Consider the following 27,787-nt stretch of genomic DNA (forward strand, 5'->3'; position numbering starts at 1 on the left):
AGATATATGCTGGGGGGAAAGAACATTCCATGCACGTCTAGGGATACCCCAGTTCAGTCTCCTGGAGCACAACTTCTGCCATTAAGAGACAGATGCTCGGCAAATAGAAATGCCCAATGATAAAACAAAAGAATAATGGGTATTTTCAATTTAGACATCCATCCCTCTCTACTCCCCAAAAGACAAAGGATGGGTAGCTATATAGATCTAAACTTTAATAATATATTCCCGAAAATAATTAAGCAATTCTTGCAACACCATTTTTTAAAATTACATGTACAAAAAACCAGTCGAGCACAAACCTCCAAGTAAAGAGATTGCATACATACAAGTCCACAGGCAATCTTTATATACAATGAGACCAATAGTCTGTGTCAAAGACAAAGGTCACAGTCTGAACAGTTAATGATATTTCAGCAGCAATTCTCAGTGCAAGTGCTCTACAGATTCATCCCAGTTGGCAAAGTCTGTGCCAGTACAGGAGCATGGTTGCACTTTTGGAAGCACCCACCAACCATAGGTAACCTCTTGTATGCTCCCTGGAGCAAGTGCTGCAGGCAACAGTAACTAGTATTTCTTCGTGCCATATGGTATCAGCACATTGGAACGGTGATTTGTCAGTGGTGGCGAATGCCAAACTGCTGAGCTGGTCCGCTTTAGGTAGCGGGGTTTGTTCTTGTAAAACATTTCTTCGAGTTTGGGGCTCTCTATGCGTCCAAATGTGCGGTCAACATTAATAGGGTTATAGAATTGTTGCCGCATCGCATCAGTCAGCAGCTTCCCTGCAAGAAACAAAAACATCAGAAATGTAAGTGCCCTCATACATACCAACTAAACAAGACATTCCAGATGACGACAGTGCGTTTGTCATACTTCAACAAAATCAAAGATTACACATTGGGATATTACACTGTCAGTGTGTAGAACAGTGCAACTTTTAGACATGGTCACTGTAGGAAGGTGGATATCTGACTATGGTTACCCCCAACTTTTTGCCTAGTGTCTAGCTGGTTTTTCGACTTAGTTGGCCTGAGATCCTGCCATTCAGGGTCTCAGGCTGTCTGCTCTCTCTTTAAAATGGACTCCATGTACCCTAGGTACATTCCCAATTGGTAAGGATCACCTTATTGGACCCTGTACAGTGTACCCTAGGTACCCAGGGCATAGGTGTACCCTAGGCCTCCCAGGGGCTGCAGCATGTATTATGCCACCCCTGGTCTGGCCTTCCAATCAGACACAACTGGCTGATCACTCAGCTGGGGCAAGGTCGTGTAATCACCCCTTGCTTAGATATAGTATGCCTATATCTACCCTTATATATAGACACATGTGTACCTATCAGTCACTCCTATGGCAGGCCTTAACAATCCTGGAGGCAGAGTGCTTGGTAACATGTGAGATGGTGCTCTAGCATGAGCTGAGCCTGTCTGCAGCTTTCGGAACCATGTCCTTATAGCTGTTCTATGATATAGCCTACCATATACTCTTAAAGTGCCTTATAATCTTAAACGGTTATGGTAACTATGGTTTGGCTTTATCAAAACATGTCGTGTAAGGTGTCTAACACTTTGGAATAATACCCCCATACCATTTCTGGTGATGAGGATATTATTCCTCCCTTCTAGAGGGAGAGACATGTTAAAATCCTACTTTGCTGTTTAACTCTAACCAAAGCCTCAGCATCACAAAATGGATGCTGCTGCCACAGACACAAGTCTGACCTCCTGCTGCTGGGAGTGATCCCAGCCAGGGAGGCCTGGACAATAGGTTTCCTGCTTGGGGAGGTGCTAGCACCTCCCCAGACAGCCTTTAGTGTATTGGGGCAGGGTGGGCTGAAAGGAATGAGACATGCCTGGGGCACACAAGGTGTTCCTTGCATAGTCCAGTTCAAACCGGCGCTGGGGCACTCCAGCCCCAGCTCTGGCGCGAAACTGGACAAAGGGAAGTGGGTGTAACCACCCCCCTCCCAGGTCCCACCCATAAGGCGTGAACTAGCAGGTATCCCAGCCCCCCAGATTAGTATAAGAGTGGGAGTTGGGCCTCAAGACTTTAGATTATCCTGAACCTGCAAAACTGAACAGAAACTCTGGACCTTTGACATTCGACGAAAGAAGAAGACTGAAGAATCTCCCTTGTAGCCAAGGAGTGGCTACCCTGTGCAAACAGGCACCATCAAGAGACTACCCTTTGCTTTGCGACCGTTCTACGAGGAACCGACTGCAGAGCCCGACCAGAGCCTTGACTTCCAGACTTCTCCGACCCTCATCCACATCTGCAGCAGAGCTGAGATCCGTGGAGGCGACGAGCGACGTGGGACCGGCTACCTGGGAAAAGTGGCTAGTAACTTACAGCGCAGCTTCTGAGGTACCCTCGAAGTTGTGCACCGGGGATTGAGAAGCCCCAACCCCAAGCACCATCTGCACCGAAGACCAGCCCCCCACACTCCACGAGTCCTGCGTGGGGCCCTTCAGCATTTTCCTGCTTGCCGCGTCTGTCCGGTTGCTTGCCCGCTGGCTAGTGGCCTTTGTGACGACGCTCCCTGAAATCTTCTGCGCTGGTTTGGCTCCTCCAGACTGGCTCCCGCTTCTCTGCAAAGAAGAAGCACCCCAGACCTTCCTGGTCTGCACCCGAAGCAAGTCCCTTGTTCTTCGTGGGTTCCGCTTGCCAAGGCTTGGCGAGTCCTAGTCCAACTTCGACGCCGCCGACAGCAAGAGCCTTCGTGGGACAGCTCGCCTCCTGGTCCTGGTCGTCCTCGACGCTTCCTGGTCCTCCTGGCTGCAGCGACAAGCTTCACCTTCACCTGCAACTCTTCACGACATCGCCTGGTTCCACGTGGTCACTGGCTAGTGACCTTGACTCTGTCCCTTCTGCTTGCAGGTTTCTTCTCTTCTTGATCCCAGCCTTGGGATCCACCGGACACTCTCCCCTGACTGCCTGTCAGCATCTTTCTTCAGGCATCCATAGGAGTCGACGACGAAAACGACGCATCTTCACCCCTATGCACCCGCAGCCTGTGGGCTAGGTAACTTGGGTACTCCGGTGCTCATCAGGATAGTGACTATCCTAGTGTCTAGTTTTCAAGTCTCAACTTCCTAGCTACTCCGGAAGTGTCCTAAATCTACCGTTTTCTAAACTGTACTATTGCTATTGACTTTTACGCATTACGCGTGAGTGTTTCCACTCTGCACACGAATCCCGTGGGCCTCCCACTTCCTAACTAACGCTAGTGTAGTGTAGCCCCAGCGATTCCCTAGGCCTAGGCCTATTCTATTTCCGTGACAGTGGTTCTTATACCACTTATTTAGTATATGGTTTGCGTGGCCCCTAGGGCCTAACTGTATTACTTACCTGTGTGACTTACTGTATGTATTAATAAGACTGTTGTACTTACCTCTAAACTCATAAAGAGTGCTGAGGGTTTGCTTAGAATAAATACACTTTATTTTATATATATATCTGTTGTGGTGTCCTTTCATTTGGTATTCAAGGGATTATATATGGTATCACAGCTGGCTTCACATGCCATTCAGAGTTTAGCCTAAGACTGCTCTTGTCCATGCTACCACTAGGATAGCTGGTCTATAAGGTTGACTTTACAACCAATCACCATAAGGGTATTTGGACTGATATAAGGTGTACACTATAACTAGTGACATCATACATCAGGCCAACTTCTCACAGTCACCCCAACTGTATGCATGGTATCTGATGCAATTTTGACAGAAGTGGACCAGGTTCCTGCTATTCAGGTCCCACTGCCAGATCTTTCCCGAAAAGTGTACAGTTGTCTCTTTCTCCCCCCCCCCCCCCCCCCCCCAATTGGCAATACCATAAGTAAGCCCTTTAAGTTCCTAGTAAAGGGTACCCCTGGTATCTAGGGTAAGGAGGCTAAAGAGGGTCCCTAAGGGCAGCAGCATGTATTGTACCACCCTATGGGACCCTTCAGCACCAAACTGCCATTGCAGGCTGCATGCCATTGGGAAGAAAGGTGAAGACAACATAGCACACTTGTGTGCCATGCCTACAAGACACTGCATGAAGTATAGGTAAGTCACCCCTACAGCAGGCCTTACAGCCCAAAGGCAGGGTGCACTAGACTACATGTGTGGACATATATGCATGAGCAGATATGTCTCTGTTGTCAAAGTAAATTCCTGGATATTTTCCAGTGAATAGGGAAGCCATCTTCAGAACATGTGCTTGACACTGGTGTTAAGTGTTTCCCAGCTACATGAGGACTACACAAACTAGAAATGCTGGGTATAAAACTCCTCTTATAAATAAACACACTCTGAATCCAGTGACAAATTAATTAATACATACACCCAGAGAACACCTTAGAGGTGCCCCCTGAAAACCTGCTGACTACTAGTGTGCTGGCTGGCTGGTGTAGACCAGCCCGCCAACTAAGACAGGTTGCTGAACTTACAGGCGAGATTCTGCACGGAGGGTAGAAACAATGCACGCTCCAGCCGGAGATGTTGTTACCTCCTCCAAGCAGGATGGCCAAGTGACCAGAATATTAATGCACACGAGTCTTCAGAGTGCTCTGCCTTTGATACACAATCCAAGGCTTCCTAGACAGGAAATGCAACACCTGCCCCAGACAGATTTGGCACCACGACTGATGGGAAAATCAGCTAGTTTGGAGGCATAAACCCCCCCCCCCCCACTACCCCCTTAGATCCACTCCAAAGGTGGGATACTTGATTAAGACACGTCTTTGAGCCTAATTCTGCCAAAACTGAGATGGTGGAATTCTGAGTCAGGGTTATGCTCACTAACCACAGGAAGGTGTCATTAAGAGGGGCAAGACACCCTAAAGTCAAGTAATCCATTGGCTACAACCAGTCACCCCGCTTATCACCCCTAAATTGATTTAGGTATCACCCTTGAAATCAAGAACTCAGATTTGATGGATCCAGAAGAGGACAAAGAAGAGCCAAAAGAAATGAAGACTTGCTGTGGTAACAAACTGGCTGTACCCCTCTTGTTCCCCGGACCCTAGTTACTCGTGCCTCCCACTGGGATCGCAGACATGTCCCCAAGTGCCCCTCTGCAGCCAGGTTCTGGGTGACCCCCTTCTTTCCACCGGCATAGCACGCACAGCAACCAAATCAACCAGCACCTCTCTACACAGAGCAGGTAATGAGTAACTGCTGGTGGTACTTTGGTCCATGGCTCTCTAGGACCCTAAATACCAAAGGAGACCCCAAGAAACAGATCATAAAAAAACATATGCCTTTTCTTCCATAGATAAGCATTGCTGGATATGTTTACTTACCTGTCAAAACTCATTTAAGTACTCGCCTGATGAAATTCTTGGTATCAAAAATATATATAAAAATATATTTTTCAAAATTGGACTTCCGTTTATTCTAGAGTGTCTCATTTATTGCCTCTGAGTACACTGAGTACACTACCCCTCTTATAAGCCTTAACTGCTTGCCCACACTATCACAAAAGAAAGCATTTAGTGTCATTATGTTTGCCTCCGTAAACCAATAAGGGTTGCCTGGACCACAGAGCACCTTGTTTTGGTACAAAATATATAGAGCCAGCTTCCTACATTGGTGGTTCAACGGTGGTATACAAAACTTTACATTTACTGATACGACTGGGTCAATAGGTGACTCCACAAAGTAAATTAACTATTGCCATAAAACTTTTTTTTTTTTTTTTGTAAATAATTTGTCAATTTTTCAAGATTTCTAAACTGTTCTAAACTGTTGTCCCCCACTCACATTCACATTTTGAAAGCATCCTGGACAGTTAGGCCTTCAAAATATTTTGTTCGAGATTCTGGTCTTGAATTCTTAAAAAAAAAAAAAGTCCCAACTGATCTAATACCATGTCTGAGACAGGCGCTCAATCTGGGTCCGAACAAGAAGCTTATATTGGCCTGACTTAAGGGCCTCTGCAAAGCATAGAACCTGGCCATGGGGTCTAAACCCAACAAGGCTCATTCACAGACCCTGCTTGCTGAGCATGAGAGCCATGCCAATGGAGTAAAGTCCTAATGATACAAAGGGAGGCATCAGTGATGATGAATCCTTAAATTACCCCCTACTGACAGACACCCCCACTGGGAGTCCTGGTAGGACCCCAGATTAAGTTGACGAGGAGGATCTAAATTCTTAGCCATGTGAATGGCAAGCGGAGATGGGCCAAGCACCCATCTCTGGTGGCAGCAAAGTTTTAATTAGTGAGAGATGAAGCTTTTGACCCTCCTCCAAGGAAACCGGGTGGGCAACCTAAGGATAAAAACAAAGAATCTTCTAAAGGCACCCAAAAACCTGCTGAAGAGGGTGCCCCCCCTAGACAATACACAGACCAAGGGTGGGTACCAGGGTAAGAACGGAGATCGCAAGAAGACTTGGTGCTGTAATTTCAAAGCCAATGGGCACAGAACTGGAGACCCGATCTGTCCCAAAAAGGTTTCCTAGAGTGCTCCCCCAGTTAACACTGCAGTGGTAAGTCTCCAGACGGGATCCATGGTGTTCCCTGACCAGGTCAGAGAGTACACAGAAGCCAAATTAGTTTGAGGGTGGGGTGGATGTAGCTGCCTTGGCGGTTTAGCCCAGTAATTTGGAGAAGTACAAACAGCCTCATATTAATGAGATTAGAGTGGAAGCACTGAGAGATGCATGTGCAAGTGTCAACATGGTGAATGAAACTGGCATCTCCAGAATAATCAAGGTTCATCCCATAGCTATTTTGTCTTTGGAGTAGGGAAGGGTTACTGGCCAAAAGAAGGTGGTTGTATCCCCTGCAAATCCTGTTGAATACCCGATAGGGAATGATTTGGAGTCCTCAGGATGGGCTGAGGTAGAGCTATGGTCCCATATAGCCATGCTGGGAATTCCTGAATGGTTGTACATAAAAACCTGAACATAGAGCAAGGCCCATGGTGTAAAGGAGGACTTGGGAGTCTGGAATAATGGCCCAACCCTCCGAGAGAAAAGGTAAGAAGTCTGAGAAACCAACTTCAAAATCAGACACAAGCTCAGGACCTCTCATAAGGGAGAAGACCAGTCAGCCCCAGAGTTATTTGAGCCGCGGGGAATGTGGGCCTTACACAGCAGAGCTCCTGGGCCCAGGAGGACCGTCTAGGAAAGAGCTGTGCCATGGACAGAGGACATGTCCTACTCTTGAAAGTCAGAGACAGCAAGCTGATGAACAGGGAGAAGTCAGTGGCTCCCACAGGACCAGTTGGAAGGAGGGACTCCTATATACAGTGGCCAGAGACCCCAAGCCTAGGGTCACTAGGAGTGGTAGTGCCTCAGAAATAGAGAATTGTTTCTACCTTTGGCCCATGACATCCCCCTAGCTGGGCAACCTGGCTAGAACAAGACCTAGAGTAGGTTAGTCTCTAGTTTCTACTGGACAAACATTTCCGAGAAGGTGAAGAAGTTTTGTAACTCCAGTGCTACCTGTCAGGCCAGTGGCGAGATAGGTAACCACCCAAAGGCCCCCTTAATATCACTTTCAGTGGTTGAGGTTCGCTTTGAAAGGGTAGGGGTTAATACTGGCCCCTCAACCCCCCCCCCCCACTGCATCAGGGAACAGATTCACACTAGTGGGGTGGATCATGCCACCGGGTACCCTGAAGCTGTACCCCTAAGAACTGTCACTGCTCCTACAGTTGCAAGAGCCCTCAAGTATTTTTACAAGAGTGGATTTTCCTAAGGTGGTGGTGTGGGAAACAGCGGTAGCACCCCCATGCCTGGCTACCTGAAAGTCATGTGACAGACCTCAACAAAATATACAGTCTGACCAAGTTAAGGAGAGAATCAGAGCTAAAGTCAGCAAGCTGCTGAACTGGGAGTCATTGAACTCTGACTGCCCCTAGGCTACCCCAGTTATGTTCGTCCCAAAACGTTATTCCATGGGTGGAAAACCAGAGCTTAGGTTTTGTGTGGGCTATAGGAGTCTCAATGCAGTAATTAAGACAGATGCATAGTCAATTCCTAAAGCTGAGCTACATGATAGGTGGAGGAAGCCAGATCTCAGTACTTTCAACATCAGGGTAGTGGCAGATTGGTCTGCCCAAGAAGCAAAAAACGAAGTCAGCATTTTCAACCCCAAAAAGGCATGGTTATGCCCTTTGGATTAAGGAATACCCCTGCCACAGGTTGGCGAATAAAGTCCTTGCTGGGTTGGAGACTTAGTGCAGCATATCTGGACAATATTGCTGTCTATAGTTCCACTTGGGAGGATCACCTACTCCACCTTGGAAAGGTCTGAAGGCTCTCCAGGCCTCTATCAAGGCAAGAAAGTGCTAGATAGGGCATGGGACAGATGTATACTTGGACCACCTTGAAGGTGGAGGCCAAGTTCAACCTTCACAGCACAAGAGCCAGACAATTCTGGCCTGGGAAGCTCCAACAACCCAGAAAAGTCACAGCATTCCTTGGCTTGACTGGGTACTACAGGTGGTTTGTGAAGGGGCGTGGCACCCCTCTCAAAACATACCTCCAAGAAGAGGTCGAAGAAAGTGAACTGGACAGTGAGCTGTAAAAAGGCTAGACAACCTGCAAATGTGCTCTGCACCAATTCTTAAAGCTCCAGATTTTTCAAAGCAGTTTATAGTGCATGCTGATGACCCTGAACATGGGATTGGAGCAGTCCTAGCCCAGACCAACGATCATGAACAGACTGTTGCTTTAATTAGTAGGTTACTCACCAGAGAGCAGTGTTGGTGTGCCATTGAGAGGGAAACGTTTGCGGTGGTTTGCTCCTTTGAAAAAGCTGAGACAATATCAATTTGGTCTTACTTGCCCAAACTGACCACAGGCCTTTCAGATGGCAGATGCAAATGAATGGTGAAAATCCAACATTGTTGAAGTAGGCAGGACACATGCTCCGGGGTAAAACGATTTATTTGAGCAATCGAAGCGTGCAAAAAAAGTTCATGAAGCGCTGGGGCAGACGCGTTTCTAGCCGGGACTCTGCTTTCATCAGTGCCAGAATCACAGGTATGATTATTTCACCTGAAGTTCTTAAAGCCTTAAGAGACCACTCCCAATGTTCGAGTCTCTTGGCTCCTCCTACTGTGACCAGGTGTGTACCTCCTCTCACAGCGTTTCAAAGTAGGCTGCATGCTGGTTCATGTAGTCGCTCGTGGAAACTTGATCCAGTGATCTAGAAAATCCAAGAACACAGTGGTGCCTCCAATCTTTGGCGAGATTCCACATGATTTCGCCACAGCTTTGTAAGAACAGAAATTTTGTCCGATTCTTGCCATACGTTTCCCCTTCTCAGGCTGTACAGATACGCCTCCTCTCTCCCCTTGCAGTGAAGTGATGCTCCGTGGCAATAACCCGCATGGGGGGCTCTGCGTGTGCAATTACATTGCGAAAACCAAAAGAGATCGTTGACTGTCGCAGGGAGTCTGATCGAGAGGGCGTGTCCTTGCCGGTGTCAACTACCGGCTATACATCAACACCAGGTACTCACTTACTAAGTAAGAAGTAGGCAGGACACATGCTCCGGGGTAAAACTATATATATATATATATATATATATATATATATATATATATATATATATATATATATATATATATATATATATATATATATATATATATATATATATAAGCTCAGGAGCCATGCTTCCAAATTAAAAAAAAAGGAGAGATTGGGTGTACCATCTGCCCTCTGTTCTGCATGGCAGCTTTAGATGTGGATGGACCAGTAAAGGAGATCTGTGAACCACCATTGACATCCACTCCAGACCCAAGAGGATGATCTTGGTTGTGGATAGGGACAACTTAATGTCTTCCGGCATCAGTGGAAATCGGCAGAAAAGCTTAAAGAAATTTGCCGGACCAATTGATCGATAGGGCATTTTCCCTAATCCCTGGCTGGAAGAACCGCGATGCGAAGCCTCTCCTGGGAGTGTTCTTAGGGGGTGCTTGTGCCCGATTGGCTAGTTTGTCTTTTTATTCCCTTTTCTAAAATGACAGATAGGGAACCATAAGATGCATAGCCTATAATTCTGTCTACGATAGTAACACATTGCATGATTTTAGTACCATGTGACTCCAACTTAGAAGATGGGTAATGATTCAAGCATGAGAATCTATGAAAGATCCAATACTGGAAAATTAGGTGGCAGATTGAAATTCAAGATACCCAACATTACAAAGAAATTATATTGAACACTTTGCAGGGGATCCAGATGGTATGTGGTGATTTGGAGGTGGATCTCTTCACTTTGACATATTCCTCAAGTTTCTACTTATTACATTTAGAGCCTGGATCTTGAGACCAATGCCAGATGACGTATTTCAGCAAGACTGGAGCATGGGAAGAGTTGATGAATTCACTTTTTATAACTTTTCTCTTGGGTATAAAATCTGCTTAGCTTCTACTTTATACAGTTTTTCACGCAACAAAAAACCCGATCAAGGAGGAGACTTTGTTTGGAGACTCAATTATTGGTGTCCCAGTCTTGGTTTCCTGTAGTGACAGTTGGCTAGGATGCAGCATTTCCTACTTCCAGCAACTTCATATCTTAAAAAAGGATTAGAAAGAACAAACTAGTCTGGAAAGGACCATGAATGCGGTCTGAAAGGTATTAGGGGGCTCGGTCTTTCAACAAACTCTCAGAAGGATTGTGGACATCAAGGAACCCTAGCCCCCAGAAATAAGATGAGGGGCCCAAATAGGAATGGTTAGATTGCACCTTGGTTACATGAAGGTACAGTCCGATTGTGTTCAATGTTCTGTCAGTGTTATTGAACAAGAAACGTTTGGATTAACCGGTCACAGGTTTACATGTGGAAGACTAATAGCTAATGCCACCGGCACCGTAGATGAAAGAAAATAATGCGGGGAGACCACTAAAATCAGAAACAAGGGGCAGTTTCTTTACCAAAAAAGATGGATGAAGATAGTCTTGAAAGACGCTGATGTGGACAGGATTCTTTAAGACTTCATTCAATCCATGGCGGAATGGTAAGTTTGGTATCTGTCAGCATGAAGACCATCACTGAGTATCAACCTGCCGCAAACCCACATTGTCAAAAGATTGGCCATCACAACAGCTATCTGTGTCCAAAACCTTGCAACACCTTTCACTCAATCTGATCGGAAAAATTATTTACTCACCAGATGCCCAGCTTGGAATGGGTTTACGAGGCTCACTCTCATCATCTGTGGAGTCACCACTGTTAATATCCATCCCATAATCTTCATCGCAGATCTTCGGTGGCTTTGGCTTACTGCCCTGCGGCGTCATTTTGTAGGATTCACTGGCAGGAGATTTCTAGGAAAAATAAGAACATTGAGGATAAAACATTTAGGTATTAATGAAAAGAAAAAGTCCAGAGAATGTCCCTAGGTCTGGTTTGCTGCCCAAACAAACGCAGCCTCGTAATACTCTCAATTTTGTAAATGGCGGTAATAAAACCTTGTAACAATCCAGCCTGTTTCTTGGTCTACCTCGCCTGACCGCCACAACCTGAGAGAGTATTCCTAATCGGAGTCTCCTGGTCTGTGGCTGGGAGGGGGTGGAGTATGAAAGCACAAGTTACTACTTGCGTAATGATATATCTGTAAGAGACAGTTCGTGATAGATTCCTTACCTTAGAATATCCCCAGGCGTCAGACTGGATCTGGAAAGTTTCGCTTAGCAGTACCCCAGCATGTCAGTAGGTGGCGTCGTGCGGCTCCGCGTCTGTCACTGGCATCGTAAGCGCTGAGATGACACCACGGAGAGTACTTAGGTGCCACCCATGCGTGCGGACGTCAGTTCTGTACACGACTTTCTGCGCCAGGAACGGAGAGCCATGCAAGATACTGATCATTGGTGCAGAAAACTAGGGCCCTAAGAGGGATGACCTTAACCCTAGTAACCAGTTTGCAGAATGGGGAGGATGGATGGGGCGGTAAGGAATCTACCACTAACTAATGTCTTACAGATATATCATTACACAAGTAGTAACTTGTGCATTTGAAAGAGACACGTTGGTGATAGATTCCTTACCTTAGAATAGATACCCCAGCAATACCAACCCCGGTGGTGGGTCTGTGAACAAGATTACACCAGAAAGTCAAAGAGGACGGAAAGGCCAAAGAAGCCGTCCCTCCGGACTGGACTTTCAAGGCAGTAGTGCTTGGCAAACATGTGCAGCGAGGCCCATGTAGCTGCCTGACAAATGTCCTGCAAGGGAATGCCGCGTCCCAAGGCAGTAGTGGCTGCTCTTGCCCTGGTGGAATGGGCACGCAGCCCCATAGGAGGCTCCTTCTTAGCCAACGAGTAACAGGCCTTGATGCACAGAACGACCCACAGAGAGATTGTCCACTTGTGCACGGCCCGACCTTTTTTGGCGCCCACGTAGCCCAACAAAGAGTTGGTCATCCACCCGGAATCGCTGTGTGCGCTTCAGATAAAACGAGAGCGCACGTTTCGGGTCCTCTCTTCCTCTTTTGAAGGATGTGAAGGCAGAAAGAAGGTGGGCAAAGTGATGGTCTGCCCGATGTGGAAGGGGGTAACAACCTTCAGCAAGAAAGAAGTACGGGTCCTTAAAACCACCTTGTCCGAATAAACAGAAAGGAAAGGAGGTTTGGAAGAAAGGGCCTGGAGCTCACTCACTCTTCTGGCAGAGGCGATAGCAACCAGGAAAGCAGTCTTTAAGGTGAGAAGACGCAAAGGACAGTTGTGAAGCAGCTCAAAGGGAGGGCACATCAAGTAAGTCAACACAAGGTTCAAGTCCCACTGAGGCATTACGAACGGAACCGGCGGGAACATTTGTGTAATGCCTTTCAGGAAACTGTTAACAACCGGAGACTTAAAAGGAGAAGGCTGTTCAGGAAGCCGGAGAAAGGTGGAGATGGCAGAAAGTTATCCTTTAATAGTGCCCAGAGCAGAGCCCTGCTGGGCCAAGGAAAGCAGGAACAGAAGAACTTCCGAAAGAGGGGCAGAAAGGGGATCCACAGCCTTTGCTGTGCACCATGCCACAAATTTGTTCCACCGACAGGCGTATACCATTTTAGTGGAGGGACGCCTGGCTGCCAAGATGACATCACAGACTTCGGGAGGAAGATCGAAAGCTGTCGACTGTCGCCGCTCAATCTCCACGCATGGAGGTGGAGGCTGGACAGGTTCGGGTGGAGACCATCCCCTGCTGCTGCGACAGAAGACCCTCCCGAAGAGGCCGTCGGATCGGGGGAATCGATCGCCATGCTGAGTAGCTTGGGATACCAGTATCTTCGTGCCCAATCTGGAGCCACAAGGATGAGTTCGGCCCAGTCGCGCCGGATCTTCAACACTTTGGGCAGAAGTGGTATAGGCGGAAAGGCGTACAACAGACCGCAACTCCACTCGCGACGTAAAGCGTCGCCGAGCGAGTGCTGCCTTGGAAATTCCAACACGCAGAACTGATGACATTGTGCGTTCTCTTCGGTGGCGAATAGATCCAACCAAGGCTCTCCCCACTGCTGAAAGAGACCTTGCACCACGTCCGAGTGCAGACGCCATCCGTGATCCATCAAGCACTGGCGGCTGAAGTTCGTCCGCCCTGGCGTTCAGAGAACCTGCCAGGTGTTGAACCAAGGTAATGCCTTGATGTTCCAGCCACGTCCAGAGGCGCATAGCCTCCTGACATAGGGTCCACGACCCCACCCCGCCCTGTTTGTTGCAATACCACATGGCGATAGTGTTGTCCGTGAACACCTGCACCACACTCCCCTGGACAGAGGTAAGGAAGGCCTTCAGTGCAAGACGAATTGCCCGCAGCTCCAATAGGTTGATAAGGAGCCGGGACTCTGCCGGAGACTTCTCATCTCCACCTCTCCCAAGTGGTCTCCCCATCCCAGGAGGGACGCATACGTCACTGTGTTCTCCGGTTGGGGAAGGGAGAGGGATCTGCCATTGACCCAATCGCGATTCGTGAGCCACCACTGCAAGTGTCGTGCAGTGCCCTCCGAGATCTGGACATGATCGGACAGGTTGCCCTGATGCTGCGCCCACTGGAACTTCAGGTCCCACAGCAGAGCCCGCATATGCCATCTGGCATGGTGCACTAGCAGGATGCAGGAGGCCATTAGGCCCAAGAGCCGGAGGGTCACCCTGACATACCCAGGACAGAGGCTGAAATGTCGAAATCATAGCCTGAATATCCCGGACTCGCTGCTCGGGAGGATAAACCCGAAACAGCGTCGAATCCAGAACCACTCCGATGAAGGGGAGCTTCTGAGAGGGACTCAGGTGAGACTTGGGCACGTTGATTGAGAACCCCAGCAAATGCAGGAGGTCGGCCGTAGTCTGAAGGTGGGTGGCGTCTGCCTGGGGCGAGCCCACCTTCAACAACCAGTCGTTGAGGTAGGGGGAAAACTGACACCCCCGACCTGCGCAGATAAGCTGCAACCACCGCCATCACTTTCGTGAACACCAGAGGAGCGCTGGTAAGGCCGAAGGGGAGCACGGCAAACTGAAAATGCTCCTGGCCTACCGTGAACTGCAGGTAACACCGGTGGGCCGGCAGGACGGGAATGTGAATATGCGTCCTGCAAGTTCAACACTACCATCCAGTCTCCAGGGTCGAGGGCAGTTAAGACCTGAGCCAGAGTCAGCATCTGGAACTTCTACTTCCGGAGGAAGCAATGGATGTCCCGGAGATCCAAGATAGGATGCAGACACCCCCTTTTGTCCTTCTTGGGGACCAGAAAGTAGTGGGAACAACCACCACTCCCTACCTCCGGTCCAGGAACACACTTGATGGCCACCTTGGCCAGGAGAGCCGCGACTTCCTGTCGGAGAAGAGCCAAGTGATCCCCCGACATGCGGTGGCACCGAGGTGGCATGGCAGGAGGGGAGGACTGAAAGGGAAGAGTAACCGTGGCACATTATCTGCAGCACCCATTTGTCTGATGTAATCTCGCACCAGTGAGGGAGGTGGTGGCGGATCCTGCCACCCACCGGCATGGGGTGCTCCCTGAAGCTCAGATTAGGAAGGTTTGGAGGCGGAAGCAGTGGGGGTGGAGGTGGATGGACCCGCACGCTGGTTCCCCGCCCCACCCCTGCGGAAACCGCGACCCCGGCTGCGCTGGGGCTGGTTCAGCACAGGCTCGGGCGCACCCGACTGCCTCTACCTTGGCCATGAAAGGAACGAAAACAAAGAGGCCAAACGCTTAGTAGAAAGGCCCAAGGACTTGGCCATAGCCCGCAAATCCTTAAAGCGCTCCAGGGAACTGTCAGCCTTGTCGCCAAACAGGCGGGTGCCGTCAAAGGGCATGTCCATGAGCGAGCTCTGGACATCGGGCGAGAACCCAGTCGAACGCAACCACGCGTGACGTCGCAACGGCAGTTGTAGAAATCGCCCTGCCCAATGAGTCAGCGGTGTCGAACCCACACCGAATGGCGAAGTACGAGTTACTTACCTTTGGTAACAATGTATCTGGTAGAGACGATAATAGCCACAGATTCCTTCACGTAGAATTATCCCCAGGCGTGAGACTAGATCCGGAATATTTTGCCCAGCATCCCTGTGCGTCCTGGGATGCTACAAGTCAAACTGATTGCAGGCATTTGCTTGTAGGCTGCAGCAGAGTACTAAGAAAACTGACACCTTGCCTTTAAGGCATTAGAGTAGGGGTACCGCGCCTTTAAGACCTGTAGGAGACCCCTTGTTCCCATGATGAGCCACAGGTGGCAGTTAGGTCAGTTCTTTTTGACGGTGCATATGCACCTGAGTAGATCTGCAATCAAACAATAACTTGAAGAGAATTCTCGTCCGGGGAGGTGGGTGGGTCGCTTATGACTTTGATGAATATACCCCCTGGATGAGAACTAGGATTACATGTAAGTAACTAATCCTCCTCATCCAGGGGATACTCATCAATAGTCAATCTATGAATAGAGTAGCAAGCCCATACCCAAAGTCTCACGGACGAGCAACAGAGCATTTAGAACATAAAGTAACATCACATTCAAACAGCAGTTATGCAAACAAATTCCTCAAAGAGGCCTGCCCCACCTGGGCATCGGCCTGTGCATCTGAATCTAGGTAATGGCGTGTAAAAGGTATGTATCGAGCGCCATGTAGCTGCCTTGCAAATCTCAGATATAGGAACGTTGCGAAGGAGAGCTGTAGTAGAAGCTTTCCCTCTGGTAGAGTGTGCTCGTGGTCTGCCCTGCAGAACCTTGTTGGCTAGTTGGTAAGACAAGGCTATACAGGAGACGATCCATCTAGAAATAGATCTTTTGGAAGCAGCCAGCCCGGTATTTGTTGAACCGTAATTGACAAAGAGCCGGTCAGACTTCCTAAGTGAAAGGGCTTCATCAAGGTAAAACTTCAATACCCTCCGGAGGTCTAGAGAATGTAAAGCTCTCTCCGGGGGAGTGGTTGGTTGAGGAAAGAAAGTGGGCAACGTGATAATCTGAGAATACCTTAGGCAGGAAACTCAGATGAGTCCGCAGCACCACTCTATTGGCGTGGAAAACAGTGTAAGGCTCCTTGCAGCATAGGGCCTGAATCTCACTTACCCTGCGGGCTGAAGGGATGGCTACTAAGAAAGCAGCCTTCCAGGTCAAATGCTGCAAAGATGCCTTATGAATAGGCTCGAAAGGAGCACCCATCAATTTGGTGAGGACAATGTTAAGCTGCCAGGGAGGCGAAGGGGACCTTACTGGTGGAAACACTTTAAGCCCCTCTAGGAAATCTTTGACCACAGGCAGTTGAAAGAATGAGGTCTGGGTAGGAGACTTTCTATAAGCTGTGATAGAGGGGTACTTCAGGCCTGACCTTGCCAAGTGCAGTAAGTTTGGAAGAATCACTTGCTCTTGACCTGGAGTCGGATCAAGAGCGTTGTCCCTACACCAAAGTTAAAATCTCTTACACTTGAAAGCATAAGACTTTCTGGTGGAGGGCCTCTTTGCTTCTCTAAGAATGTCCATATAGTCAGCCGAAAGGTCTTGATGTCCGTACTGGATGACTTCAGGAGCCATGCAGTCAACCGGAGGGAGGGGAGGTTGGGATGGAACACTCTCCCCTCGTTCTTGGTCAGCAAGTCCGGGCGGCAGGGCAGCCTCCGGTGTGGAACCTGACAGTTGGAGGAGATCCAGGTACCACCACTGGCGTGGCCACTCCGGCGCTATCAGGATCATTCTGGTGTTGGGCCTGTAGAACTTCTGAATGACCGCCGGGATTAGAGGGAGCGGAGGAACCGCATACAGCAATGTCTGCGACCAGCTGATCAAAAGTGCATTCCCCTGTGATCACTGCTGGGGGAATCTGGACGCGAAGACGGAGCAATTCGTGTTTGCAGCGTCTGCTAACAGATCGATGTCCGGCACTCCCCATTGCTGGAAGACCTCCTGAGCGAAGTCTTCGTTGAGCACCCAGTCGTGCGCTTCTACGAAATCTCTGCTGATGCAGTCTGCCTGCACGTTCAGGGTTCCTGGAAGGTGGACTGCAACGATTGAGATACCTCTCGCCAGGAGCCACTGCCAAATGGATTGGGCTTCCAGAGACACTACTCATGACCTGGTGCCTCCATGCTTGTTCAGATAGAACATAGTTGTGTTGTCTGTCTGAATCTGAATGTGGCTGGATTGAAGAAATGGATACAAGGATTTGAGCGCAAGATGGACCACCCGTAGCTCCAAGAAGTTGGTGATAACTTCTGTGTCGGACCAGAGACCTTGTACCTGAAGCTGGCCCATATGAGCACCCCAGCCTTGCATTGAGGCATCTGTGACCACTGTCTGTGTTGGAGATGTCTGATGAAAAGGGACCCCTTGCAGCAGGTGAGAAAGTTTCATCCACCATTTGATGGAGTCCCTGGCAGCTTGGTGGAGAGAGACACGTTCTTCCCAGCAACCTGACCTCTGAGACAATTGATCTTCGAATGCTTGTTGTAGAGGCTGCATGTGAAGGCGTGCATTGGGTACAATGTAGATGCACAAGGCCATCGACCCCAGTAGTGAAGACACTTGCCTGGCTGTGGGAAATGCAGAGTCGAGAAGAGTGTGGAACTTGAGAAGCATTGATGACAACCTCTCCTGAGAAGCACACGCTTGCCTCTGCGGAGTCCAGGGAAGCACCCAGATAGTGTATCCGTTGAGCGGGGTTGAGGACCGACTTCTTGTAGTTGACTTGCAACACCAAGGAATGCAGCAGGTTGGGGCAGTATGAGAGACTGCTCTGGAGTAGCACAGGTTTTCAGGAGCCAGTCGTCGGGTAAGGATAGACAAAGATCTTCCGCCTGCGCAGGAAGGCAGCCACCACCGCCATGCACATAGAGAATGTTCGTGGGGCGGATTTGAGGCCGAACGGAAGCACTCGATAAAGGTAGTGGGGACGAGAGACCTGAAACTTGATGAATTTGCGATGTTTCACTGAGACAGGAATGTGGAAGTAGGCGTCCTGCAGGTCGATGGCACACATCCAGTCTCCCTGGTGAAGGTGCGGAAAGATTTGATGCAGGGATAGCATTCTGAATTTTTCCTTTCTGATAAACCTGTTCAGCAGGCGCAGGTCGAGGATAGTTCTGTACTCTTTGGCTACTCCTCGCTTTTGGACTAGGAAGTAGCTGGAGTATACCCCCTGGTTTCTTAGGAGAGGTGGGACTTCCTCTATGGCCCTCTTGGATTGGAGGATAGATTCTTCGTCCTGTAAAAGCAGACTTTGAAGTTGAGGAAGGCACTTCTATTGCGGGAGCACTTGGAGGGGGGAGACTTGAACCTTAGCAAGTAACCATGCTGCACAATATTCAGCACCCATTTGTCTCTTGTTATGGTTTCCCACTCTTCCAGGTGAAAAACGATACTCCCTCGTACCGGAGTGGCGAACGGGTGCGGAGGAAGCAATGCCTCACTGTTTGAAAGGCTGCTGGTGGACTGCTGCTGCTTGGTGTTCCCTCTTCCTCTGCCATGACCCCTCTGCTGGTTCTGTGAGGACCATTGAGGGGTTTGAACCCTCTGCTGGAAGTAACGTTTGTTGCCCTGACAAAAGCGCTTCCGGTATTTTTTGCGCTTCTCCAGACCTACAGCCTTGACAGTATCCAGCTCTGTCTTCATTTTATTAATTCCCTCATCGGCGTGAGCCCCGAACAAGGAGGAACCGTTAAAGGGAAGATTAAAAATCTTTTTCTGTGCATCAGGCTTGAGGCCTGTGAGGCGCAGCCAGGCTGAGCGCTGTGAACAGACACCATGGGAGTAACCATGAGCAGCGAGATCTGAAGCGTCCGCTGCCGCACTTATGACTGGATTGGCTACTAGCCCACCTTCCAGTAGAATTGCACGGAAGTCCTGCCGGTCTTCTTTGGGGAGTTTTTTGGTGAACCTTGAGGGAGTCCCAAAGAGACCTGTCATATCGCCCAAGAAGGGCTGAGGCACTTGCAACTTCATGGAAGAAGCAGACGTATTGCACATTTTCCTGCCATAGGAGTCCATCTGCTTAATGTCGTTCTCGGGAGGTTGGGGGGGGAGGGACAGGGAACACAATATGACACAGAAGCTGAGACCGATCTCATGGCTGCCGCCACAATGACGGAGTCTGCTGGTGGATCAGCTCTGAGAAATAAGGGATCCTCGGCTGGGGCCTTCTACTTCTTGGCAATCCTGAATGGTACGGAGCCCACCGTAGCAGGGGTGAGGTATGTGGCCATAGCTGGTTCCAAGAGTCCTGGCACCAAAGGAAACAGCGGTCCAGGAGCTGTGCGCGATCTCGGTCTTCTGTGGGGAGACTTGCTTCTCTGAGGAGAGATCCTAGAAGGCGAGTAAGTGCGAGACTAGTCCGAGCCCGGACTCCTGCAGTCACCTGTCCCAACACCTTCCAGCCAGCGAAGAGACAGACTGTACTTCTCTCCAGCTTTGGGAGATTTCTCAGGTGAAATTTGCACAACATGCAGTCCTGGGGATGATGACCGGTCCCCAGATGACATCTGTGGCCGCTGCACTTTTGTTCCCAGACGTCGAATGCCTCGACATCGAAGTCTGCGTCACCATTGACGTCGATTGAGGGGGATCTGCTATGGGAACGCCGTCCCGCTCTCGACGTCTATCTCTGCCTGGTGATCGACTTCTATCTCCCATGGCGCAGAGTCGACGATCTGCTTGACGTCTAGTGTTGGGACTTAGACGAAGCTCTTGACGTCGACAAGCCCACTTGCGGCGAGATGTTCGCCGTCGTGACGCTAGACGCCAACCCCCTCGAGGGTGGCGGAGTGTCTCTACGTCGACTGAATCCTCGACGTTGACTTTTCAGGTCTGTCAGGACCCACAGCCTTCGAGCCCGAAGTGCTGTGTCTCAACGCAGACTTACTTGCATGCGGCGGAGAATCTAGTCGTCGAGATGGTGATTCGTCCCTAGACGCTGAAGAGTGTCTGGGTCTCTTCAACGGCGACATAGAATCTCCGGTTTTCTTCTTTGTGGACTCAGGAGAGGTGGTATGTCGCCGTTTTCGGTGTTTGCTTGAAGAAGGTGGTTTGAAGACTCCATGGTCACCTCCATGATGGCTTCTGTCCTTCTCCAGCTGGGCATGAAGTTTTATGCGCTCTGTCACGCAGAATCCGCCCGGAAAATTTCTGGCAGTGGAGACACTGGTCAGGATTGTGTGAGGATGGAAGACACAATACACAAAGAGTGTGGATCTACCAGTGCCATCTTATTGCCACAGGAAGGGCATTTCCTGAATAAGGCAGGCATTCTGACTGGAAAAAATTAGTGATGGACCAAAAAAAAAACACAGTAGAATAAGCCTTAAGGAGTCAGAAAATGTAAAATTTCAAAGAAAAGATCAAATAAATCACTTTCAGTCAAAAAACTGAAGAGCTCAAGCTCCAGGATCCTCATAGAAGGAGCCGGAAAAAAGAACGGACCTAACTGCCTCCTGTGGTACATCATGGGAGCAAGGGGTCTCCTGCAGGTCTTTAAGACACGGTACCCCTACTCTAATGCCTTAAAGGCAAGGTGTCAGTTTGCTTTGTTTTAGTACTCTGCTGCAGCCTACAAGCAAATGCCTACAATCACAAGTTTGCTTTATAGCAGTAAAGCATTATTGTATGACAATTGTTTAGTGCTTCCTTTTTTCCTTATGGGTTAGGGGTACTACAATGCAAACCTATGTAATTTCAGCATTTTTGCCAGGTTTGAAACATTTTAGGCTGCATGTACATGTTTTCACATATGCACATACATGTATATACATATACATACGCCACACCTCGGCCAAGGCCGCCACCCGTCCTGAGAGGTGCTCGGGGGTGCGACCAGAGCCCCGGCGACCTCCCGCGACACCACAGAGACTCCCGCGGGAGTTTGCGGCGAGGTCTGAAAGAGGGACCCCCGAAGGGCCGCACCCCAACGGCACCACATCCTCCGAGCTTTGATCCGAGCCAGTCGGCGCCTGGGCCGGAGCCGGCGCCTGGGCCGGAGCCGGCGCCGACTGGGCCGGAGCCGCCGCCGACTGGGCCGGAGCCGCCGCCGACTGGGCCCCGCACACTGCAAGGGATCCGCTGACATCCCAGGAGGGGGAAGGAGGAGGAGAAGCCAGCAAGGCCTGCAAAGTCGCCGCATCTCTTCATCTGGGCTCTGGTCGCCCCCACGCCGGCAAACGGCAGATAAAGGGACGACCGACGGGGCTGCACCACCTGCGGAGAGACCACGCCCCCGACAGGCCGGAACCCGACCCTCGGGGACAAACTGCAACACTTACCAACAGGTGAGCGGCGCACTTGCGACCTAGGAGAAGATCGAAGCCGGCGAGGGAAACACCGGGTCCAAGAACCCGACTCAGGGTCCGGGCGAGAGGACAATGCCGACCTGGACACACGAGCCAAAATAAGTTTCATCCGGCGCTCACGCCGGGACTTCGGCTTAATCTGCAGGCACGCCTCAATCAGTGGAGTCGTGGCGCTCCCCCAAACACAACATACAGATGGGGTTAGGATCCGCCGCCGACATGAGGCGGCCACACGACGAACAAGTTTTAAAGCCCGAAGGCATTTGCACACTGTTCTCACACACGCAGCAATAGCATAAGGGAAAGGCCTAATCAGGCCCAGAGCACAAACCGGATCCGCGTTGCACGCGGAAAAGGAAAACAAGCATTTACAATGCAATGGTCTCGGAAATTTTATAGGTAGAGTTATTGGTATTGCTCATTATTTTTTTATCATTTTTGTACCCCTAAATAAATGGCATTGTCATTTCTATTGGCATTAGCTTTTTTTTTGCATATGTGATACCTATTGCATTAGCAGAGAGAGAGTGAGGTAGTGATAGAGAAAGAGAGTGAGGTATTAAAATAGAGAGTGAGGTAGTGAGAGAGAGTGAGGTAGATAGAGAGTGAGGTAGTGAGATAGAGAGTGAGGTAGTGAAAGAGTGAGGTAGTGAGGGAGAGGGATGTTGTGAGGTAGTGATATATAAGCATAGAGTGATGTTGTGATGTAGTGAGATAGAGAGAGAGGTAGTGAAAGAGAGAGTGAAAGTGAGTTAGTGAGATATAAAGAGTGAGGTAGTGAGAGAGAGTGAAGTTGTGAGATTGTGAGCTAGAGAGTGAGGTAGTGATGTTTTGAGAGAGAGAAGTTGTGAGATAGTGAGGTAGTGAGATAGAGTGGAGTAGTGAGGTAGAGAGAGTTATGTAGTGAGAGAGAGTGAGGTAGTAAAACAGTGATGTAGTGAGGGAGAGGGATGTAGTGAGATATAAGCAGAGTGGTGTTGTGATGTAGTGAGATAGAGAGAGGTAGTGAAAGAGACAGTGAAAGTTAGTTAGTGAGATAGAAAGAGTGAGGTAGAGAGATAGAGAGTGAGTGATGTAGTGAGTTAGAGAGAGAGTGAAGTTGTGATATAGAGAGTGAGGTAGTGAGAGAGTGAGGTAGTGATCTTTTTAGAGAGAGAAGTAGTGAGCTAGTGAGGTAGTGATATAGATAGAGGGGAGTAGTGATGTATAGAGAGTTATGTAGTGGGAAAAGAGAGAAGTTGCGAGACAATAAGGTAGTGGAGTGTGTGATGTGTAAAATCAGCGCCGATAGAGCTCACAAAAGCATCTCCCAAAACTCTTTTACATTGTCTGGCAGTAATTAATTTTAACTTTCTTTTTAGCAATTGTTCAATTGGCTATAAACCCTAATCTAAGGCCAACAATGTGAAATGCTGAAATAAACACACCAGAGTGAGGAAAAAGAAGTATATATTTCTTTGTAAAACAGAAACGGACAGTAAATATTGTAAAGTAATGTATATTTTTGAATGTTGATAAAGTGGTTAAAAAAAAAAAAGCTTTTCCATTTACAAGGTAACTTTTTATGCAATTTGTAGATGTACAGTCTTTAAAAGATCTTTACTATTTTGCTGGTATACAAAATCTTTTTTCTTTTATATTGTAATTTCGCGACTGTGGCATCACACTTAAAAGTGTCCGCCTGTAGGAAGTGAGAAAGCTGGACGTTGTTTTGGTGTGACCTTTGATGTAACGTGGGGGCTTTAAGCTATTAAACAACTGGTAACTGTTATCAACAGAGCGAACTCTGTGCCATGACGTAGGAAGGAGCGCTCCGCTCTTCATTTCTTCCCAGCGCCAAGAAGTCTGGCATGGTGGGAAATCTTCCAATTGTTCTTTTATAGGAGGCTGTGGCAGCAAATAAAACCCACACAGCCCGACTTTGAGATTGTTATCTGTTTGAGAGCACCGAATGATTGATGTCTGGTGACCCATAGGTAAGAAGTATCCCACAAACACTGCTATGTTGCTTTGAACCTTAGATCCCGTTTGTGGTGATTGCTACAGTTGTAGGCGCTGTTCTGTTTTATAGAAGCAGTGAAAGGGAATCCCATTATGATAGAAGGAAGACGGAAACTTTATAATAAGAAAAGAGCAAACTGTTTGTAAGTGTGCTAGGAGAGGAATACTAACATATATGAAGTTGAGGGTAAAAAGGCAAAAAAATACTAATTTTGAAAAAAGTATTTAACAAACCTGAAGTCCTATTGGTAATTATTATTCTGTGTTAAATTTTAATGCATTCTGGGATATATACAAAGCGACAGACGCGTCCACCTTTGATAAAGGGCCAGGCCGGATGACCTGTGCAGCTAACGTTAAAAGAAGGACTTTTCTACAGTGTCTGCTTTAATTTTCCAGCTGCTGGGTAATCCCGGCCTGTGTTGGAGTTTTGCACAAGGAAATGCCTGAATTTAAAGGAGCAGATGAATGAGGAGCGGATAATGGGAAGGGCAGAGAGGGGGCCACAGGCAGAAACACTAGCCCTGTGGGCAGCAGTCGGAAGACCCTGTGTCGGTGTGGCCCCAAGCCTGGCAACCTGTTCGTAAAATAATAGGGGTCTGCGGGTTTTATATTGTGAAGGGGGAAAATTGCATGTACTTGAAGCGCAAACTTTATAAACTCGGTTACTTCTCCTGGCAGCAGAAGAGGGATCTACTGGCAGCAGAGGAGGGAAAAGTGCCTAGCACGTTAGAGTTCCACCGAGGGCGTGCTTTTGTCACTCTAGCTGAGGGGAGGGAAGGGGGAGGTGAAATGGGAGGGGGAAGCAAATGGAGGTCTGGCAGCACCCTGCCGCGGAGCTCTAATCTCGTGCTTTAAGAATGGAGGCGGCGGGGGAGGAGCAGGGGGACAGCTGGTTTCAGTGCGTGAAGAGGTCAGTGCTCTGCTTTATATAACACAGCCCCCCCTTCGGGGGGTTTCTAGGGTTTGACTCTCCTTTTGCAGCAACTGCTGCACAAAGTTGCACAGGGGACGTCTCCACGCAGCTCTGTTTCCTGTCCCGTTTGCTTTACGTTTAACCGCTCTCTGACCAGTTATCTGCTCAGTATGTTGTCGAGCTGTTCTTTTCGTCCACACCGTAAATAAACACAATAATTTTCTTGCAAAGCAACAACAAAAAATACAAGCTATTACTGCACACCCCTTGCATTACGTTGTGGCTGCTAAAATAAGGATGGTTGTGTATTTGGACATAAGCGAAAGCTGAAATATCGAACAAAAGTACCTGCTGCGCAAGTCTCTGTTGCGTTGACATATTTGAGAAGACACATCAGTAGCAGAGACGGGAGGTGGACCGCCGTATTATTGTGGTCAGGATAGAATAATCTTTGCACTTAGACAAAGTGCTTAATTTGTGCTTGTTGTTGCAGGTGGTGGGCACCGGCAGTTATTTCTGGGGGTCAGGACTTAATTTTCTTAATTAGTGTTTGAACTGTCGACGCGAGCATCGGAGGAGCGGTTTATGGGCTGGCTGCAGAAGAAAGGAAATATATATTCCTGTGGTGATCTGTGCGACGCCTTATGGAGTCCACATAGCACTTAAAATGTATGTGTGTATGAATGCAACTTGCTTGACGCTGCTCACACTTTAACCTGTACTTAATTTGTCGGAAAAATAATAAGTGCTAGGGCTCTCTTAAGGGTGTAATTTCTGCCTGCATTGCCCATTGCCACGGTCAGCACTGCCAACTACAGTAACAACACAATTACTAACCATCACACTCCTACAGTTATGAAAGTACCTTAAGAGTATATTAGAATGCCCCTCCTACCATTTAAATTAGTTCAAGAGATAAACACCCGTAAACCCCACCCACCTCATAACTTTGTTGATGACTCCGTTGCATTCGAAAAGTATTTGAAAAGCTCATTAGCTCCTGTGGTGTATTTACTACCTTGCAGCCTCAACTGGCCCTCTTCAATCACTTCGTTGCAGCACCACTTCCAAGCCAATGAATAAAGCTGCTGGGTTGCAGACTTTGCACGAGCACACCAGTACCTGTTTTCAGTTCATTGCGCATAGCCACCAGACAAACACATTACTATTGTGCTACCTAAGTTCAAAAGTTCCTTGCGTCTCCTGCCCTGGAGGCATACTTCTGGCGCACTAAACCAGCACGTCAAACTAGATCACACGCTGCATAGAGAACTCACAAGCGCACCTCACACTACGATTCACTAGAGCTGCACCCACCGACGGTCAAACGTGAAGCAGTTTTTAATAAGACGCGAGAGCTTCTGAATATGTTAAACAATGAATTACAGCAATGCCAATCCTAGGTTAGAGTTAAAAAACACAAACTTGGAAGCATGTTCAGTAGTATGTAATAGCAGCAGTGGAAGACAAAAACATACCGATACAGCTGCTCGTGGAGGCTTTATGTAATGTAGACAGCGTGCTCAGCATAATAACAAAGGAGGGTCACTGTGCGGCATTCTTTAATCATTGCTCCTTGAAGGGTGGCTCTTAGCTGAAAGTACGTTGGAGCTAGGGCTGCTGATACGTGGGGGCTGGAGGAGCCAGGCACCCCACCATCATAATGCCGATCGCGGCACTCGCGAGTTAGCTATAAACATCTGAAGCTAAAGCGCGGGTGCCGCAATTGCTTAAAAAGTAAGGAAATAGAATATTTGCATTTTTTTCTATTTCCTTACTTTTGAAGCAATCGCGGCACCTGCGCTTTAGCTTCAGATGTTTAAAACTAAAGCGAGAGTACCGCGATTGAAATTAAAGTAAACAAATAGAGGGGGGGGGGGGGGGGGGGATGTCGGCCACACGTTTTTTTAAAAATTCTGTTTGTTTACTTTTGTTATAATGGCGGCACTGGTGCCCCATTGTAACAAAAGTTAGTAAATGGGAAAGAACAAAAAGCAGTAGTCACTCAGTTGCCGGATTTCTATGCTGCCCTCAGAGGGAGAGGTTGTTGTGGTTCAGGGGTTGGAGCTGCCGGGCTGGGGCGGCATCTGCAGGGACTGGGCTTCTATTAACGCTGCCTCTGACGGGCTAATCCTTTGCTTCAATGGTGCGGAGCCTCAGCCTCGGAGCCGCTGCATGTGTCACCCAGTCATGGCGGGTCCCGGCCGTGGTTGCCGATTAAGATACAGGGCCTAACTAGGCGGGCAGCGCGCGAGAGCAACAACAAGAAGATCCTCACGGCCAGACACCAGCAAAACAATGGCGGATGGAAGCTCCGAAACTTTTTCGGATTCGGGGGCGTGTTCCTGCTGTTCTAAAAGGGCGTGGCTAAAAAGTGGAAAGAACAGCAAGGAACACGCCCCCGAATCTGAAAAAGACGGAGCCTATTTGGAGGGACGGCTCTCTCCTCCAATGGCGGGCCTCCGTTTAGGAAGCCAGCCAATGGAGGAGAAGCAAAAAGAGAGGCGGGCTAAATAGCCACTCTAGGAAACATTAAATCTTCCGACTTCCGGTTCTGCCTTCGGCAGACCGGTAGTCCTCGACCTAAAAAAACACTGATGTAGGCGCGCCGGGGTGAGACTTGTGACCTCGCTGACTTCAGATGAGCGGACGACGCCTGGGCAGTCGCAGGATGCCGTCCCCCGGCGCGCTGGGATGCGGGCCAAAAGTTTTCCGGATCCAGTCTCACACCTGGGGATAATTCTACGTGAAGGAATCTGCGGCTAGTAGTCTCATCGGATCTTAGCCACATCCTTACCCTCAGCAATTGCCTGAGAAAGGACAGCCTGCACCTCCTCAGAACACTGAGGCAACACCTGAGCAACAGCATCCCACACCGCGTGGGATTAGCGGCCCAACAAGCAGGCGGTGTTCACCGACCGCAGCCCTATGCTGGCCGAAGAGAACAACCGATGGTCCGGCCGTTTAGAGTCCTTATCTGGCGGGGCTGTAGGAAAAGCACTCGGACATCGAGGCCTGAATGACCAGGCTCTCAGGCGTAGGGTGAGTAGTCAAAAAGGCGGGGTCACCGGGCGCAGGTCGGTGGCGCCTGGCGACTTTTTTAATCCACCGGGGCCACTGTGGCCGGCCTCGACCAAGTGCCCAAGAGGACGTCGGTAAGGGAATCATTGAAAGG

At 48.9% G+C, this 27,787-nt stretch overlaps 1 protein-coding gene across 4 annotated transcripts in view; it reads right to left on the reverse strand.

Moving 5' to 3' along the window:
* Nucleotides 1–200: 200 nt before the first annotated feature.
* The window catches only part of INCENP (inner centromere protein), a 175,679-nt gene continuing 148,092 nt past the window's right edge, over nucleotides 201–27,787 (reverse strand). For all 4 annotated transcript variants that reach the window (XM_085644974.1, XM_085644973.1, XM_085644972.1 and 1 more), the window contains 2 exons: nucleotides 11,118–11,274; nucleotides 201–782 (listed from right to left, as the gene is read on the reverse strand). In XM_085644974.1, coding sequence (XP_085501100.1) covers nucleotides 568–782; nucleotides 11,118–11,274 — 372 coding nt within the window. In that variant the 3' untranslated portion in view covers nucleotides 201–567. The remainder of the gene's footprint in view (nucleotides 783–11,117; nucleotides 11,275–27,787) is intronic.

Source organism: Triturus cristatus, chromosome 3_1, assembly GCF_964204655.1.
Source record: "Triturus cristatus chromosome 3_1, aTriCri1.1, whole genome shotgun sequence".
NCBI classification, from domain to species: domain Eukaryota; kingdom Metazoa; phylum Chordata; class Amphibia; order Caudata; family Salamandridae; genus Triturus; species Triturus cristatus.